The 19,252-nt window shown below is 36.1% G+C and overlaps 3 protein-coding genes across 6 annotated transcripts; 1 reads left to right on the forward strand and 2 right to left on the reverse strand.

The window, feature by feature from the left end:
* Positions 1-415: 415 nt before the first annotated feature.
* On the reverse strand, positions 416-4,875 carry LOC109153034. Of its 2 annotated transcripts, XM_019300765.1 has the most exons (13): positions 4,700-4,875; positions 4,216-4,518; positions 3,175-3,497; positions 3,003-3,095; positions 2,819-2,909; positions 2,633-2,726; positions 2,450-2,547; positions 2,277-2,346; positions 2,023-2,126; positions 1,832-1,948; positions 1,347-1,423; positions 1,177-1,221; positions 416-1,093 (listed from the first exon to the last, which is right to left on the reverse strand). In XM_019300765.1, exons 2-13 carry the CDS (start codon positions 4,435-4,437, stop codon positions 640-642), a joined length of 1,788 nt encoding a protein of 595 aa, XP_019156310.1. In that variant the 5' UTR covers positions 4,438-4,518; positions 4,700-4,875; the 3' UTR covers positions 416-639. The 2 variants fall into 2 exon arrangements, with proteins under 2 accessions (XP_019156310.1, XP_019156309.1); XM_019300764.1 differs by lacking the exon at positions 4,700-4,875 and having other exon boundaries at positions 4,216-4,650.
* LOC109153035 (tubulin beta chain-like) lies at positions 2,812-14,007 on the forward strand. 2 transcript variants are annotated; one of them, XM_019300766.1, is made up of 4 exons: positions 2,812-2,822; positions 11,688-12,115; positions 12,494-12,763; positions 13,160-14,007. In XM_019300766.1, the coding sequence occupies exons 2-4, from the start codon at positions 11,704-11,706 to the stop codon at positions 13,831-13,833; spliced, it is 1,356 nt and encodes a 451-aa protein (XP_019156311.1). In that variant the 5' UTR covers positions 2,812-2,822; positions 11,688-11,703; the 3' UTR covers positions 13,834-14,007. The 2 variants fall into 2 exon arrangements, with proteins under 2 accessions (XP_019156311.1, XP_019156312.1); XM_019300767.1 differs by lacking the exon at positions 2,812-2,822 and having other exon boundaries at positions 11,686-12,115.
* Positions 14,008-14,531: 524 nt separating this feature from the next.
* Positions 14,532-16,294, reverse strand: LOC109153037. Of its 2 annotated transcripts, XM_019300770.1 has the most exons (5): positions 16,118-16,294; positions 15,696-16,087; positions 15,451-15,513; positions 15,257-15,331; positions 14,532-15,109 (listed from the first exon to the last, which is right to left on the reverse strand). In XM_019300770.1, the coding sequence occupies exons 2-5, from the start codon at positions 16,083-16,085 to the stop codon at positions 14,723-14,725; spliced, it is 915 nt and encodes a 304-aa protein (XP_019156315.1). In that variant the 5' UTR covers positions 16,086-16,087; positions 16,118-16,294; the 3' UTR covers positions 14,532-14,722. The 2 variants fall into 2 exon arrangements, with proteins under 2 accessions (XP_019156315.1, XP_019156314.1); XM_019300769.1 differs by having other exon boundaries at positions 15,696-16,294.
* Positions 16,295-19,252: the final 2,958 nt, after the last annotated feature.

Raw genomic sequence — 19,252 nt, forward strand, 5'->3', positions numbered from 1 at the left:
ATTAAAACTAGGTATTGTTGCCTTGTTGGATAAATGTAAAAGAATATAATGAGTGAAAGTCAACATAGCTAGCTTTTCTTTATCTACCACTTGCCCTCTTGTATTATTTGTGCCAGACACTTCTCCTATGTTATTCTCAACCAGACACTAGTAGTATGGTTAAGATTGGTTCTTTCCGAATCTATCTCAATGATTGTGAAATTGTTTTTAGTTTGTGTCTATTTTTTATCATTAAAATTTTATATGAAATTCAATATTTTTTATCAATAGGGAGGGGAGACCCCGAAGAAGTTATTGCCTCCTCGCTTTTATAAGGAGCAAATTGGAAGCACTTAGGCAATTGCAATGATAAGCTTCCATGATTATCGAATAACATGTTTACGACATTAAAAAGAAATTGATTGTTCAGTTATGATATACAATTAAGGCTGTCAAGATGGCCAAAACGCGTGAGTCAGTTCTGAATCACGGAGTGGTTAAAACCCGTGAGCCAGTCCTAAACTACTCCGCGACGGGATGGGACATACAATTGATCTGTGCAACCTAAACATAATACACCTTCTGTATCACCAAAATCATCCTAAAGTACAGAATTTAATGAAAAAATCAATGTTTGATCTCTCTATGTTATCAAAGAACTCAATACCTTGAATGTAACCCATCAAGAATATCCAATGCATTAGCATTCGCCTTTGGGCGTTCGATCTTTGCACGAGGAGAGCTGCCAGCGCTTCTGCTGATCAGCGCCCGAGCCTGATTCCTTCCCTTCTCGGGGGCCGAGAATTCTTGGCTCTTGCTTCTTCCAGGAGCCATAAGCTTTCTCCTTCTCGTGACTTCTTCCAGAAGGTTTATATCGTCCAGAGAAAGCTGGGCTGCGTTGGGCGTTTCAATGTGCAGAGCGAGGCTTTTGTGCGTGGGTGATCTCGCGGGCAGAGCCCTCGACTCGTTGAGTTTCACGAGGGTGATGAGACGATGAAGGAATGCCACGAGTTCGAGGATGAGAGAGTCCATTTTGGTTTTGTCTGCATGGTAAAGCGTCTGTAAATGGATGAAGCTATTCTTGGTTCCTCCCTTCTTCTCCAGAAGCTCGTTTCTGCAGTCAAGAATGAACACCGTTAAGTTCCTCTAAGAAGTTGCAAAGAAAGGAGAGGAAAGGAAGTCGTTTCGTTTACTGACCCGTTTTGTGCCCACTCTCCAACCCATCCAAATCCTTGATGCGCTCTGTGCTCCAGTGGCCAGCAAAAGAAGCAAAATTTGTTTAAATATGCGAAATTTGAATTTGCAGGAGAACAGAAAGAATGGAATGCTTAGCTGTTTGGGTACAAAGAAACACGCGTTTTACATACTTTGTTGTATCAGTAGCTACTGGAACAAGCCACTCGAGCGTCTTCTCCATTTCAGCTTTGATTTGAGCAACTGTGAGCTGCAAAAGGAAGATTGTACAGCACATATTTGATGTTACATACATATTGTTTATTGATGAAGGCTATGTTTGGCAGAAAGCTTATTTAGGAGCTTATAGTTTATTTTAAGTTACTAATAAGCTATAGCTTATTTTGGAAAATATTACCAAAATAAGCTAGTAGCTTAAAATAAGAGCTTATTTACCAAACACTTCATAATCAACTAGCTTAACAGCTCTTCAGTTTTCAGCTTCTAGCTTATAGCTTTTCAGCTTTCAGCTACCTTTTCAGCTAGGTTTGCCAGACATAGCCGAAGAAAATTGGGTCTCAAACAGCTCCCAATGATTCATTTTTGTTGTGTATGTAGCAAAATGAGTAAAAAATGTGATAATGGAAGAAAAATGGTCGAACAAATCTGGAAGACAAACCTCCTTCTTCATATCTGGTGCCTGTAGCCGAGAACGAAGAGCTGTTTTTACAGCAGGTGGTAAAGCGTTATACAATGCATCCCTCGCACCCGGAGAAAGAGAAGTAGGGCGTAAGGCCTGACAATATATTTAGTTTCATTAAGCAAACGCGTTTACACTAACCAAACCAATAAAGTCATTTTCATACTCACAATGTTATCTATTTTAGTGATTAGGTTAGCGTAATGTAAAGCAAGACCAGCCACGCCTAATCTTTCTCGTTTCTTTGCAGGCTCCTTGCCCACACGCATCAATCCTGGTCAAAAAAACGAATTTTACTTCGAGGGTTATCGCGATCTGAAGCTTAAAAGCATGGCATCAGAAGAAAGGGAACCTTAAACAGACTATGCAATGTTCTTAAAGAGAATATAGATGAGAGTCGAGAGAAGGTGTTAAGCTATTATACCACCATCTCCAAATGCTTCCAAGATCTCTTGATGAATGAAGATCACGATATCCACAAGCTTCTCGACAACCTATATAAGCATTGGAGAAGATCAAGAAACGAGCAATTTCCTATTTCCATGAAGGGAACATTAGGTTTCAAGACGAGCAAAATATTTTTTGAGAAGTACCGACCTCTTCCAGACTTTTCGACCAAAGGGATTTCTTCTTCAATCCCCTCACGAGTTTTCTTTGATGTTTTAGATCACTGTGAAACATCATGAGACTCTCCCCTATAATGAGAAGGAAAAGTTTGGCCAATCAAGAAACGACAATCTCGCATATAGTAATAATAGTTCTCAATTATCTGCAACAAACCTTTTCGAGGTAGGCTTAAAGAGTCTAATTCCACAATTTTCTTCCGATAGTCTTGCTCAAATCGGTCCAAAGAATGGAACTCGTGATACAATTCCTGCAGATTCAGCACGATTAATCATACCTATAAAAACGAGTAGGCTTTATAAAAAGAATGCAAAATATCGAGCAAAAAGACAATAATCTTACAGAAGTATGCTGAGCGAGAGTCACCAATTCTTGCATAGTCATATCAGCCTCCTCTCTGAATTGTTCATGGCTTACAGGGTTAGAATCCAACCTGAAATACGCAAACATAAAACGAGATTTATATCCACGCAAATTACCAGACTGCCTCGGCTAATTCATGGTATGAAGTATCTATCTGCCTTACGTTGAGAAATACCGATCAAGGTTGTGCCATTGCGGGTCTTTACACATATTTCCAAATCTCACTACTTCTTGGGAGAAAACTTTAAATTCCACCCTATAAAAAGTACATAAAACGGTCAATCCATTTCTAACAACTTTCTTTTATGCAGTAATGAAGTGGCGATGATGCTAACCTTTTGTCAGCAGCAGCTATACTGAGCAGCTCCTTCTTATCAGTAGAGACCAATTCTTGTACGGATTTGGAACGTAAGATTTCATCTTTCAAGTACTGGATGTTTTCTTTAGATAGAGATTGCAATAAGTTTACGGCTTTGGTGATGGTATTAGCAACCTCGAATGCCAGTATAGATATTCCATTCCCTTTCGATCCCATAACGAAAATAAACCCACTGTTGTTCAAATTCGTCACACTGCAGCCTAATGTGTCTATAACTTCTACCGCCTTCTCTAGGCCAACTATGCTAGCTTTTCCAAGAAACGAGCTCGCTTGACATGCCTGTCACAACAAGAATAGGTTACTCCAGTAACGAGAAACTTTTCCAAGCATCGACCAAAACCTCAACTCACACAAAAACTTATTCAAGAATCAACCAAAACCTCAACTCACACAAAAACTTATTCAAGAATCGACCAAATGGACAGCCTTTACCCTGCCAGCTTTCAATTTTCACATGATCATCCAATCAATGATTCACATGATCAAACACCAGGATTATTATACAAACATACAAAATGATAGACTATAGAGTAATCACATTGAACAGACAATGATAAAGAAACCAGATTATACAAAATGATAGATCATAGAGTAATCATTGAACAAACAATGACTAAGAAACCAGCACTCTACACCAAACTCAAATTGTGTATACATACGGGGACAACCCAACCAAGTTAGTCAACTATTGACTTGGAAAACACAAGATTCCAAGTTCGACTCCCAGGGTGATCAAACAAATTAGCCTTCTTGATTTGAGCCGGTGAGCAATCTAGGTTGTTTTACCTTTCTTGTGATCCTTTGACAGCTAAGGTCATACCTAATTAGGCTTCTTGGTTTGAGGCAATCATCTATTGATCGCCTAGGTTTTTTTTTTTTTACCTCGGGATCATTTGTCGACTAGGATCATAAGACAGACTATGAGTAATGGATACAGGTTTCCCTCGTCACCGAAAAAACAAAAAAAAAAAAAAAAAAAAAAATTGTGTGTGCATACCATGTTAGCAGCCCCAAATCTTGCAGGAGTGGAGGGCTTCAACTCCCCAGAGAAGCTCAATTCACCAGAATCATAAAGATTCTGCATTTCCCCAGAGGCATCCATATCTTCATTGCCCTCATAATTCTTCCTTGCCTTACTCTTCCTCGGCCGCCCTGAACTTCTCTCATGGTGAACCACGGATCTACTCCGCGCCGTTCCTCCTGGACACACTGCCCCCATGCTTCTACCAATCCAACCTAAAATTTTAGAACAAAAAAAAAAAAAGCAAACCCAAGGCCAAAACTTCTGCAACTTCTCCGCCTATCAATCACAAAATCATTCTTAAAGAATCAAAACAACGAATCCGTCAAAGCTTACACGTAAAGATCAAAACTTTCACAGCAGAAACGACACGGAATAGCTATAAAGCGGCGGAGAAAAATGTGATGGGTGAGGGAATTTGTGGGGTTGATGGATGGGCATAAGGGCATGCATTTAATACCTCGCAATCCGACGAGGGGAAACGAGAAATCTGTTCTGGATTTCAGGATACGTTCGGAATTGAATTCTCAGATTGCCTCAACAAGACTTGACCCAGACTCTACTCTTTCTTTCTTCTTCTTTTGTTTTGGATTTGTTTGACTGATCAGAAAAGAGAGAATTGAAGAAAGTGAGTAAAAAATACTCCGTAACTGGGAAAAAACAGTGCGAGTCTGAAAGAAAAGCAGGCGGGAAATCAGTCAATGCCCATTGTTCCGCGGGTTCGATTTTATATGACAGCGTCAGCCTTCAGCTGCTTGATTTTCCAGTCTTACCCTTTGGGTTCCCAACTTCCCATCACCAAATTGAAGCTGTGCTGATAGTCACATTAATAGTTATATGCGGTGAGTTCCAAGCAAATGAACCGTAGTCGCTTATGGGTGGCGAGATTCGAACTCATGACCTTTGGTCTGGTTCTGATACCAAATAGAAGCGTGTTTCAAAATGTGTAAAATTATCTCCTCGTGATAGGTGACTTACATTAGCGGATTGTAAAAGGTGTTTGAAAAAGTTGTTTGGAGTAGATTTTTTAGTTTTAGCATTTTGAAGTTACAAAAAGCTAATTAACCAAACATTATTTTTTAACCAAATTAAATAATTAATAGTGATTAAATTATTTTCCTAATCAAATTAATAGTGATCAAATTATTTTAATCAAATTTGTTACTAAAATTGGCTTATAGGCCAACAATTTACCAAATAGAGCCATAATATTTTCCTTTATTAAATGGTATGAGAATAGTTTTCAAAGGGCAGTAAGGTCAATTCGTCCAAGGAAGCATTAACATCAGTCAGACTAACGGGACCCACTGGCTGTAATACTTTTTGGTGCAATTTGAATTGAAATGGTCATACCCTACTTTATTATTTATTTATTATAAAAGAAATGATACTATATTTGTCCAAGTCAGCAGTCACCGGCTTACTTGGAATATTTAGCATGCCGTGAAGACTGAAGAAGATTTGTTGTCTACGTGGGAGGTTGCCATTGGCTAGCTTCTAGTGTCACAAGTTCAGGTATCTTAAACATTCACATCTATTGCAAACTGCTCCTTGAAATTTGTTCTTTTTTAGCAAATAGTGCAATTGAACATATCACCACATGTTAGGCTATTCTTTGAAATACTCTTCCACTTTTAAAATAGAGTCTTATATTCACTTTCAAATTGGAATCTTCACATTTAAAAGTAGTATCCTTTTCATATCACTCTGCAATAAAATAACAAAATAATAATAAAATAAATTTTTTTAAAAAGTCCAATAATAATTTTTTATACTTTGCAAACATACAAGATTATCAAGTTTACATTACTCCTACGAGCATCCTCATCAAGAATTTACTCAAATTTTGAGGATCAATTATTTCTCTCGTTTGTGTCAGCACTCCTCAACATAATAGTGTGACAAAACATAAGAATCACCATCTGTTGGAGGTTGCTCGAGCCTTGCTGTTTCAAATGAAAGTTCCCAAAGAAAGTATACTAGTTAGGTGCAGTTCATACAGCTTGTTTCTTAATTAACCGCTTACCTCCAATAGTCCTTTACTTTATCAATAGACCATCATTCTCCCTTCCTCCAAAGGTGTTTAATTGCACTTAATTTTTTAGGAGAATATAACTTATGTGGAGAACAAATATATAGCTTATGCAGAGGAAAAAAGATTTTAGGACTCTTGCTAGTTGTCTCCACAAAAAACTCACGTCTGAGCGCATGCACTAATGCAATGTGGGGGGAGGGCGCATAAATCTTTATTCTTTTCTTTTTTGTTTTTTTTTTTCAAATTTTTTTTTCTTCACTCTCATTTTTTTTTTCTAATCACACTCGCAAAAACTTCTAAAAAAATTACAATTACTAGAGATGTTCACAATAACAACAACAAAAAATAAAAATCAATTATGTAGCCACATTATCTTGCAAAAGGCCTCACTTTTAAAGGTAGAGATAGCCCTAGCCTAGTATGTGCCAACACAATTTTACCAATTTATGGAGTCCCATTGACAAGTCTGAAGTTTCTATTAAATTACAAAAAATGTGTCAAATAAATGACACAATCCCAATATCACCACAAAATGAAAGGGTTAATCTCATAATTCTGTCTTTATTTTATTTTTTTCAATTAAATTATCAAATTGTACTATTTATTAGAGTTAAAAGAAATTAAGTTTTAAAATCAACAACGCCATAGAAAAATACTTATTTTTAGATGAAAAAAAACAAAACAAAACAAAAAAGACCACCATTAGCATAATTCTTAAAATTACTATCCAAGCATCATTACTCACTAGCTTGTCCCAATAGGCTTTGGTGCAATTAGTAATTAAAGAAAATAAAAATGAAGATTGGAAGCAAGCATTCAGAATGAGTAGGAGGTTTAATATTCCGTTCATGCCAGTAATCGGAAAAACTTGTGTTCATCATCATCATGCTCGCCTCCAAAACAACCAAAATCATAATAATTCCTACATTAAACATGACAAGCAAGCAAAACAACAATTTCCGATCAAACAACCGTCAGGTATTTTGGATCATTGCATCACAGCACCCGGAGGTGAATCGGACGACCGTCGTGAGTAATTGAATCCAAATTCATCACACGGGACGTCGGAGAATCGAATTCCCCGTCGGATCGTTCGTAAATGCTTTAATTAATTCTATCTAATCTAAACCAACAAAGAAGAAGAAAATAAGAAGAAGATGTGAAACAGAAACAGGATCGACTCCGTCTAGATATGATGGATGGATTCTTCTCATTTTCAGATTAAATAGGAATGAAGGAGGAGCTTTATCTAGGGTTTATCTGACAATGATCTACTGTTTTGAGCTCCACGGGCCTTGCCTCATTTGTTCATCGGCCCAATTCTCCGTTACGAAGCCCAACTTTAAAATGTTTAAGGCAATAATGGACGCAAATTATGCCATGGAATCGTGTTCACGGAGAATGGTGAATACAAGGCAAAATGACGTCGTTTTTAGGCCAAAAAAAAAATTTCGCAGATGTGGAGTTAACGGCGCGCGCTTGATCAAATTATGGATTTTTTGTTATGAGATTATGAATTTTATAAAATTCATAATCTCATAACAGAAAATTCATAATCGCATAACAGAAAATTCATAATCTCACAACTGAAAATTCATAATCTCATAACAGAAAATTCATAATCTTATAACAGAAAATTCATAATCTCATGGTCCCAAAGTGAATGTGTAGGCATGGTTCCAAAGTGAATGTGCAGGCATGGATTCATAATTTATGAATGTCCGTGATTTCGGACGGGAATATGTAGGCATGGTTCCAAAGTGAATGTGCAGGCATGGATTCATAATTTATGAATGTCCGTGATTTCGGACGGGAATATGTAGGCATGGTTCCAAAGTGAATGTGCAGGCATGAATTCATAATTTATGAATGTCCGAAATTATGAATGTAATGAAAATTCATAATCTCATAACAGAAAATTCATAATCGCATAACAGAAAATTCATAATCTCATAACTGAAAATTCATAATCTCATAACAGAAAATTCATAATCTTATAACAGAAAATTCATAATCTCATGGTTCCAAAGTGAATGTGTAGGCATGGTTCCAAAGTGAATGTGCAGGCATGGATTCATAATTTATGAATGTCCGTGATTTCGGACGGGAATGTGTAGGCATGGTTCCAAAGTGAATGTGCAGGCATGAATTCATAATTGATGAATGTCCGAAATCTTTGTTCACCTCAAATTAAAGTGAAACCGCAAAATTTGAAAATAAAGAAGAAAAGTCACGCAATTAATTAAGAAAAAAAAAAAAAAAAAAAAAAAAAAAAAAAAAAGATAACGGTGTACTAACACCGTTGGAACCGTGTTCACCATGAATGGTGAACACGGTTCCATGGCATAACGTCCCAATAATGGATGTTCTAATCCGGTTGAGGCAAATTATACTGTGCACCAGGGCGCAGTGCATTGTGCGACCTGGCTCAAAAAGATGTCGTTTTGTATCCTTTTCGCGTGTTTGCTGTTAATTTCTTAAGAAAAAAATTATGTTTCGAATATACAGAATTGTATAATAGAAAACATAAAATTTTATACTTGAAAACAAAAAAATTTATACCTGAAAACACATAATTTTATATCTGAAAATACATAATTTTTATAACTGAAAATCCCCATGTTTCGAATGTACAGAATTATATAATAGAAAACACATAATTTTATAATTGAAAATTTCCATGTTTCGGATGTACAGAATTATATAATAGAAAACACGTAATTTTATACCTGAAAATACATAATTTTATACCTAAAAACACATAATCTTTTTTAAAAAGATAAAAATCCCTAATTTCGAATGTACAAAATTTTATACCTGAAAACACATAATTTTATAACAGAATACAAAACTACGTCGTTTTTGGAGGCGCGGGGCCCCCTGATTTACAGTATAATGATTGTCCAGTTGAGTTTGAATAGTTACGATTTGAAAATCAACTTTATAATTTTGTCTTGTCCCCTATTAATTATGGCTCGTGAACTCTAAAAATATTCATCAAATTTAATCATTTATAAGAAATTGAAGAGTAATTATTCAAAATTATATCAATATCATTAATTAAAGGGAAAATTGTAAAAAATGCCATCTATAATATGCCAATTATCAATATCACCTCTGTATTATGAGTGGCGTAAATGTTGTCACTCAATTATCAAAACGGTGCACATATAGCCCCTCCCGTAACGGATATGTGGTTCCCCGTTAGTGTACGACACCGTTAAGTCGTAATAAATATGTAATTTAGTTGTTTTTTTCCCTCATTCGATTCGAAGTACCAGCGATAGACAGCGGTGGGGAACCACAGATCCGTTACGGGAGGGGCTATATGTGCACCATTTTGATAATTGATGAGCAATATTTACACCACTCATAATTCAATGGTGACATTGATAATTGACATATTATAAATGGACATTTTTTACAATTTTCCCTTAACTAAATATACTAAATAAATTGTTTGGAAATAAGTAATCGAGTGAATAAAACGTCATTTTCATATTAAAAATACATGACTATGACTAAACTTTTGCAATGGACCTGCCATCTAACCCCGCAACTATATTGGGCTCCAACGGGGAACACATAACCACCACCTCATCCTCCACAACAATTATAGGGGCCATCCTTGCTGGCAGCAGTCCTGCAAACTTGCATGCACTCCTAACTTAAAGTTTGAGTAATTTGTTTGCAAATCACACCTTTTTAAAGATGATAAACAGTAACGTCCTGTTTGGTAAATGATTGTTAGCTGTGTTAGTTGATTGGTTGATTAGATGGTATAACTAGTTAATAATATTAGTTAATTGTATGAAGGTGTTTGGTAAATTAGTTGTTAGCTGATAGCTATTTGGTATAATTTCTTTTCTCAAAAAGCTAATTGAAAAAGCTGCTTTGAGTAGCTTTTTGAATTTTAACATTTTAGAGTTGATTTTTTAACCAAGTCAAATGATTAATAGTTGTCAAATACGCCAAAATTGGCAATTAGACCGCGGTGCACATGCACCGTGGTAAAAAAATGGCGCCGTTTCCACATGTTACCGCTAAAGAAACGGCCTGCCGTTACCGCTAACGGAGTCCACATGTTTGGTGTATTAAACACCAATTGACACTACAGTATATATAAGCATACATTGTCTCACGTAGTATTTTTATATTATCAAATGAAACTGCAGTGTATATAAAATGAAACTGAATAACATTTCACATATTTGAGTGTATTTGTACAATGAAGCTGTAATTAAATCAAAATGATCATGTAGTTGTGTTTTAATAAAACTATAGTGCATATAAAATAAAATAAAATAACATTTTCACATATTTGAGTCTATAAATATTGAATGAAACTGTAGTTATATCGAAATGAAACTGTAGTTGTGTTGAACTGAAACTGCAGTCTATACAAAATGAAACTGAATAACAGAGTTACTTTTTGCGGAAGGGTGCGGAACGGCGGAAAACAGAGTTACTTTTTGCCCAAAATTAACTAATAGACTAATATTTTACCAAAGAGGGCCTAAATCTCCATTATTGTCACACTTTACAATTTAATTTTAATTAATATTTTAAACTTTATGTCACAACTTTTGAAATAAATAATGTATACTACATATAATATAATTCAAATTATATAAATTAAACTAAGGGTGTGTTTGGTTGGTGGGTTTTGCCCATAGGAATGGGTATGAAAATGATTGTTGTTGTTTGGTTGATAGGTTTTTAGAACACTACTATGGGTTTCGAATACCCCATCAATTGAAAAACTCATACCCAAATATAATAAGGGTTTCATTCCCTTATTCATTTTCAAGCACTACTATTAGTAATCATTCTCATTCCACCATACTACCAAACATGTTAAATACTTTCATCAAAACCCATTACCATTACCAAGTATTTGATACCCATTCCGATTTCGATTCCTATGTGCGAACCAAACACACCCTAAATTGTAAATTAATTAGTAATCTAGTTATGATATTTATTAGTAGATTATAAAGATACATTTTTTTTAGTGATGATATTGCCTCTACTTTTTGATTTTCAGTAATATAGTCTTAAACCCTATATATGATCAATTAAAACACATTTTTTCGTAGTGTCAAGTGAAATTTGTATCTTTTATTAAAAAAAATCACGATTTAATTGTTAATTAATTATATGGCAATACATTAATATTTTGATGGTTAATAATGTCTCTATCATTTAATAATGTGTATATATTGATAGTTTGATACCCACGTGGGGGCCACATCCGATTTCCACTCTCGATCAGTTATGCTGTCTGTTTTCCCGCTTGCCTTTCGAACGCTGAAATGGTTGGAATATAAATATTCTCCCTCTCTTCATCCCAATTTCCCTCATCGCCCTTCCAGTTTTCCATTTGATTGCGATTCCAGAAAAAGATATACAGAGGGGATTGATTAATCATGAGAGAGATCTTACACATTCAGGGAGGCCAATGCGGCAATCAAATTGGCTCCAAATTCTGGGAAGTTATCTGCGACGAGCACGGCATTGACTCCACCGGCCGTTACAAGGGCGGCGACGCCGGCAGCGGCGCCGGCGATCTCCAGCTCGAGCGCATCAATGTGTATTTCAATGAGGCTTCCGGTGGCCGGTACGTGCCGCGTGCCGTCCTTATGGATCTCGAGCCTGGTACGATGGATAGCATTCGATCGGGACCGTTCGGCCAGATCTTCAGACCGGATAACTTTGTCTTCGGACAGAACGGTGCGGGGAATAACTGGGCCAAGGGACATTACACCGAAGGCGCTGAGCTCATCGATTCCGTTCTCGATGTTGTGCGTAAGGAGGCTGAGAATTGTGACTGTATGCAAGGTAATTTTCCAATTCATCGTAATTTGTTTTTGAATTTTCAGCATTTGTTTGTGATTTGTCTGAACAAACATTTCCACTTTCGAATTGATTTGGTTCTGTAGATTCTGATGAATTTTAATGATTCTTCCAATGAGATTCATGATATTAATGATCATTTACTGGCTACTACTTGCACTTCTAGTTTAGAGTCAGTTGAAGATTAATGGACCTGTTTAATGCTTTCCTTTTGTAGAGCAGACTATTGTTTGGTTTATTTATCAGGAATATGGAAAAACTTCAATTCAATATCAATGCAAATGTGATTATGCACTGATACTGAGAAAATAGGAAGATGGAAAAGAAGCAGACTGTTGTTCCTCCTTTTGATTTTGTCTGCAGGTTTCCAGGTTTGTCACTCACTTGGAGGAGGCACAGGTTCTGGGATGGGAACTCTCTTGATTTCGAAGATAAGGGAGGATTATCCTGATAGAATGATGCTCACCTTCTCTGTTTTCCCATCACCTAAAGTCTCTGACACTGTTGTTGAGCCATACAATGCCACACTCTCAGTTCATCAGTTGGTGGAGAATGCAGATGAATGCATGGTCCTTGATAATGAAGCTCTCTATGATATCTGTTTCAGAACTTTGAAGCTCAGCACTCCAAGCTGTGAGTAACATTAACTACACTCGAAAAAATCGCTAGCCTAGTGTGCCTAGACGCTATTTCACTCAAAACGGTATCGTTTTGAATGAAATAACTCATTTAAAAATGAATGGAACAATAGTTAATCAGCCGACTATGCGACCTAGTCGGTGCCTAGCCGGCCAGACGCCTAGACCACCGATTATAGTGATACACTAGTCGGCCGGTCAATACCTAGCACTTAGGCTCCCATTAATCGGTGCGCCAGACGCCTAGACCATCGATTATAGTGATACACTAGTCGGCCGGTACTTTAACGGTGCCTAAGCGGGATTTTTGCAACACTGACTATATTACATCTTATTTTATGTCTTATACATAACATATTTAATCGAACCAGACAAATAAAATGATTTGCAGTTGGTGACCTGAACCATTTGATTTCTGCAACAATGAGTGGAGTAACCTGCTGCTTGAGGTTCCCAGGGCAGTTGAACTCAGACCTCCGGAAGCTGGCAGTGAATCTGATCCCTTTCCCACGCCTCCATTTCTTCATGGTTGGCTTTGCGCCACTGACCTCCCGCGGATCACAGCAATACATCTCTCTCACAGTCCCGGAGCTGACACAGCAAATGTGGGACGCCAAGAACATGATGTGCGCCGCCGACCCTCGCCACGGCCGCTACCTGACCGCCTCCGCCATGTTCCGAGGGAAGATGAGCACCAAAGAGGTGGACGAACAGATGATCAATGTCCAGAACAAGAACTCGTCCTACTTCGTCGAATGGATCCCCAACAACGTGAAGTCCAGCGTGTGTGACATTCCCCCCACCGGGCTCAAGCTCGCGTCCACATTCGTCGGCAACTCCACCTCCATCCAGGAGATGTTCAGGAGGGTGAGCGAGCAGTTCACCGCCATGTTTAGGCGCAAGGCTTTCTTGCATTGGTACACCGGTGAAGGAATGGATGAGATGGAGTTCACTGAAGCCGAGAGCAATATGAATGATTTGGTTGCAGAGTACCAGCAATACCAAGACGCCACTGTGGATGACGAAGAGTATGAGGACGGCGCCGACGACCACGACGACCTCTGAACATCCACACCACCATACATTATTGTTGTTTTATCCTTGTTTGTTTTCTGTAATGTGAACTCTGTTTCCTCTTTCTCCTTTCATTTTCATTAACGTTTTTTCTTATTGTCTCATCAAATTGTAATTTCATCTCTTGATTTCTGTTGGAAAATGTTATATGTACTCCATTTTGTACTCCTAATTTTTATTTCTGCACACAAAAAATCTTGATGTAGACATTTGTATTGAGACCCACAAGAAAAAATAACTTACTGGACCTGTTTGGTAAAATGGCTGTTAGCTGATTGTGTTAATTGGAGGGTATAAATAGTTGATAACATTAGCTGATTGTAGAAAAGTGTTTGGTAAATTAGCTGTTAGCTGATAGCTGTTTGGTATAATTTCTTTTCTCAAAAAGCTAATTGAAAAAGTTGCTTGGAGTAGCATTTTAAATTTTAGCCTTTTGGAGTTGCAAAAAGCTAATTAATCAAACATTTATATTGATATTTTAATTAAACCAAACAATTAATAGTAGTCAAATAATCCAAAATTGACCTATAGATCAATTTTTTACCAAACAGGGCCATTAAGTTTTTCTATCTTGTTCTTGACTGGATGAAAATTGTCTAATTGGTTAATGTAGCAATCCAAACAAGTGGTTGATAAATTATTGGACTTGATAATCATAAATTACACAGTTAACTGAATTCACCACAAAATTTATAGTTAAAGAATGATTTTCATTTCTAAGTCAAATGATACAACATTGTCGCATCAACTTCTGCAAAATTTTTGAACAAAAAATCTTCCCAAAACCTCATATGATTTACACTTAGAGAATAAGCCAATAGCCACTAAGGCAAACTACCCTATGAAAACAATAAATTGAAAAAAAAAAAAAATGCAGTTATCATCTTCGGCATGGAAGGGTTATGGAATGGGACCCACTCTTAATCTTCAACTTATTCTTAACCATTCTGTTCCTCCGAGCCTCCGCGTATCTGGTCTTCTTATCACCACCCTCCATTCTCTGAACATCAAACGGCTGCGAAGACCCCACCACCAGAGTCTCCTCTGGAGAAACGTTCAGATCCGGAATCCCAATTGGGCCTAAAACGTAGCCCATCCCATTTTGGGCTGAGACCAAATCCTGCCTTGGGCCGTTCTGCACAAACTGATATTGATATCTTTGGCCCAATGGATCGATAATTATTGGGTTTTCATATTGCGGATACCCTTGCCCTGCCCTTGTATCCGGCCCACTAGGCTCTTCAACTTTTTGCGATATACTCAGTATCTGTAAACCAATAAATAAATAAATAAAACAAAAATAAAATACAACTCATCTCAATAAATACCCAAAAAAATATTTTTTAAAAATATATTAAAGAAAAAAAAAAAAACAGGAGACAACAGAAATCATTATTATTATCATCAAAAAAACCTCTTGTTTCTTTGCTTTCAGCTCCAGATTGTAAGCCATTTGTTTGTTGTAATATGCCCTCACAGTCTCCAATTGCTATTCAATTCAATCACCCAAAAAAACAAAAATAAATAAATAAATAATAGATTTGTATCACCAAAATTCAAAAAAAAAAAATTAAAAAAAATTGCTGTGATGAGGAAATTACAACTCACCCCAATAAGCGCCTCTTTGCACTGGTTTAATTCATCAAGATTCTTCATCCATTCCTCTCTAGTCTGCAAGTCCACAACCAAACAGAGAAAACATCGCATTAATTATAATTTCTCCGAATAAATCGTAAAAGAAAAGAAAACCTCAGAGAATTTTTTTAAAAATTGTATGCTATCATGGAGGGTTAAAGAGAAAAGAGAAGAGTTGATGATATATATATAATATAAATGGAGATCACGAAATTCACCCTTTTCTTGGAGTGTTTGCGTGAAGAGACGATGACGGGTTTCTCATCAGATGATTCACTGGGGGAAAAGGAGAGCGGCGTGGCGGGGCTTAAGACCTCGGTTTTAATTGCCGGAATTTCGGGGTCTGCGTGAGAATCCTCCGGCGGCGGCGGTGAAGGAGAAGGCGAGTTGACGCCGGCGGTGGTAGGAGGCGGCGGCGGCGGAGGAGAGACGGTAGCGCTCCGGTTAGTGTTAGATCTCCGCCGCTTACAGCCCCAACTGAGCGTAAAACCGCGCAATTTCAAGCGAACATCGGACTGTCGGATTAGGTTCCGGAGATCGAGCAGAATGTTCGCAACTTCAATCTCGTCGTCGTCGAACAACGTCGGAGAGACATTACTCCGTTTCATCTCCATTCTCTCTCTCTCTCTCTCTCTCTCTCTCTCTCTCTCTCTCTCTCTCTCTAACACAGTACAAATTTCTCTCTCTCAAAAGGGAAGAGATTTGGGTTTGGAGGGGGAGAGGGAAGGATGGTTTGGGTATATGAGGGAAATCCAAAGACGGGGGTGGGGCGATTGACACGTGGCGCTCTGATATAGATAGAGCAATTCCTAGGGTTTATGCTCTACTATTCGATCATAAAAACATAGGTTTATTGGGTCTTTACGTTTTCTTTTTTTTTCTTTTCTCTTTTTTGTTTTTTAAAGGCTCCCGCGAGGCCGCGACGCCGCTGCGGCGGCGACGATAGAATAGAATGATGATTGGTGTTGGGGTGAGACGGTCACGTGCGCCCACAACGACTTGCAGTATTGTATCAGTTGTATGATTCCTTATTTAAGTTGGAAAGTTTCCTAATACCAATAATTTTAGAATAAGTTGTGGGTGTGTGTGTATATATGAGAAATATGTAATTTTTATCAGCTAAATATGTAAACTTGTGAATTTTATAAGACCAACGAGAAAATAAATGTTAAATCTAAATTGTAAATATTAAATTTTTTAAAATCTAAATAGTAAATGTTATATCTTAAATAGTAAAAAGTGAACCACTAAACCAAATAAAACCAATAACGTAATCATAAACTCTAAAATCAAATATCTAAGTGTAATGCACTTTCGCATTTTTGCAAGTGCAATCTTTTGATACTAAATGTACAAATCTGAAAAAGTATGAGTATTGTAAATTTTAGTGTCTAAGTTTTCATAGTAAAGGTTGTGATAATTACGAAAATATCACCGTGTTTAAAAAAAATCCGATTTATTCAATTTTTCTAGATGTAAAAGTGAGATTTGTTCTTATTTTTCTTCTAAAGACATGTTTATATATATATATATATATATATATATATATATATATATATATATATATATATATATATATAGGGATTCTTATGCGGTTGAGGGTGCCAGGTGCGGTTATGCAGTGAAAGAAGAATCATTGATTTTACTTAAATCAACGTTTAGATTACCAAAATTAAATTAAAAAATGCGGTGGCATTTTGGTAATTTTTGCATCTAGGTAAATTTAATGTGCGTGTGGTTTGTGCTTAAGGTGCGTGAGATTAGTAATTAATGTCAGTAGTTGTTGAAACTTAAGGTGCGTGAGGTTAGTGATTAATGTCAGTATGTTGAAACTTAAGGTGCGTGAGGTCTGTGCTTAATGTGTGTGAGGTTTGTGCTTAAAGTGCGTGGGGTTAGTGATTAATGTCAGTAGTTATTGAAGTTTAAGGCATGTGAGTTAATACTTAAAGTGCGTCAGTTTAATGCTTAATGTGCGTGAGGTTTGTGTTTAATGTGTCTAGGTTTTATGCTTAATGTGCGTGAGTTTGTGCTTGATGTAAGCCATTTTAAAATCTTAAGTGTGTGGGGTGCTTAATGTGCTTTGTTATGTGCTTAAGGTGCGTGATTTATGTACTTAATGTGAGTGATTTGTGTTCTTAAGGCGCTTTGTTTGTGTGCTTAAGGTGCATGGTGATTTGTATATTTAAGGTGCGTCCAACCGCACGGGAAGTATCACCCGAACATGAACCCTTCCCTCTATATATATATATATATATATATATATATATATATATATATATATATATATATATATATATGTATATAACCTCTATAATTATTTAGTACTACGGGATAAATAGACAACGATAAACAATATATATATATATATATAGTAGCAGCAGCATCAGCAACCATAGTAGTAATAAAAATACAAAGATGCAACATTGTTCATGTGTTAGCACGAGTTGCTCATTCACAACCTGGTCCTTTATGTTAGTTATCTTTGATTCCTCCTTGTATTGAGCATTTGCTTTAATAATATCCACTATTTTCCCTTTAAAAAAATTATCTTTATCTTTACATATAAAAACAAGTCAACATAGTAAAGTTGTAATTTTTTACAAGTTCAATTAATTAATTAAAACTTTTATTGAATTAATTGATCTAGTTACATTTTTTCAAATAGTTCGAGTATTTATTTGATCTTATCTCTATTCTAATTTAAATGATGGATAAGCAAATGATCAAACAGAAATATATAGGTGGAGTGTGGGGGGGCCTTAGGGTTGGGGATTGAGCCTTTTGGGGTAAGAAATATATAGGTGAGAGATTGAGAGAAAAAAATTTCTTTTCTATTTTGTTTTGATTGCTTGAAATTACTAATCATTAAAAAATTATTTAGTTATTAGATTTTTTTTAAGTATGGATAGAAACTAAATTAGAAAGATCCTGTGTGTGACTGACTCAATGTTAAAGGTGTTAATAAAAATTAAATTTATGACTTTTTAATACTATAATCATGCTTTATTTATTCTGTATTTCTGTCACTTCTTTCACGACAAATGTTTATTTATTTGTTGAGCCAATATGGCGTAGATAAACGCCCAATTAAATGCTTTACGAGCAAGTAATTACAACCACAATAATGATTCATGAAACGGATATTTATCTAGTAATTGCATTGTAGGGTGTTACACTGAATAACTTTAAAAAAATAAAAAATAAAATCAATTTAACTTATCTGCAGTATCTATTTAACATTATTATGCTAATATCTTTAATTGAAATGCCGCTTGAATTTTTGATATTTCGTTTGGAATAGTCTGCCATCAAACCATAAAATACTTGAATAATCAACACAGCTGTGTGGACCACAATCCACACAATAACTATTAATTAATAAGGCTTTGGGTCTTGGCACATTTTTGTATTGCTCATGATCCACACAACTCTGTGGATCATGAATACAACGTAATTTTTAATATGCTAAAAGTACATTATTTGATAATATACAAAATAATATACTTTACATACTCAAATAATGCTCTATTAGTATATTAAAAATGTAATTTTTATTTATGGTCTATACAGTTGTATGGACCATAGTTCATGGAATAATAATTGGTGGGTCTTTAGTGTGGTGCAACTAGGAAATAAACAATTACTTCTTCCATCCCATTTTATGTGTCTAGTTCGGTTAACGAGGTTTAACTGAAGTAATTTTTAATCTAATTTTTCATAATATTAAGTTTAGTATTAGTATACAAAATTTATATATTTAGAAGTCACTAAAAGT

The sequence above is a fragment of the Ipomoea nil genome, unplaced genomic scaffold (assembly GCF_001879475.1).
Source record: "Ipomoea nil cultivar Tokyo-kokei standard unplaced genomic scaffold, Asagao_1.1 scaffold2480, whole genome shotgun sequence".
Classification (NCBI taxonomy): domain Eukaryota; kingdom Viridiplantae; phylum Streptophyta; class Magnoliopsida; order Solanales; family Convolvulaceae; genus Ipomoea; species Ipomoea nil.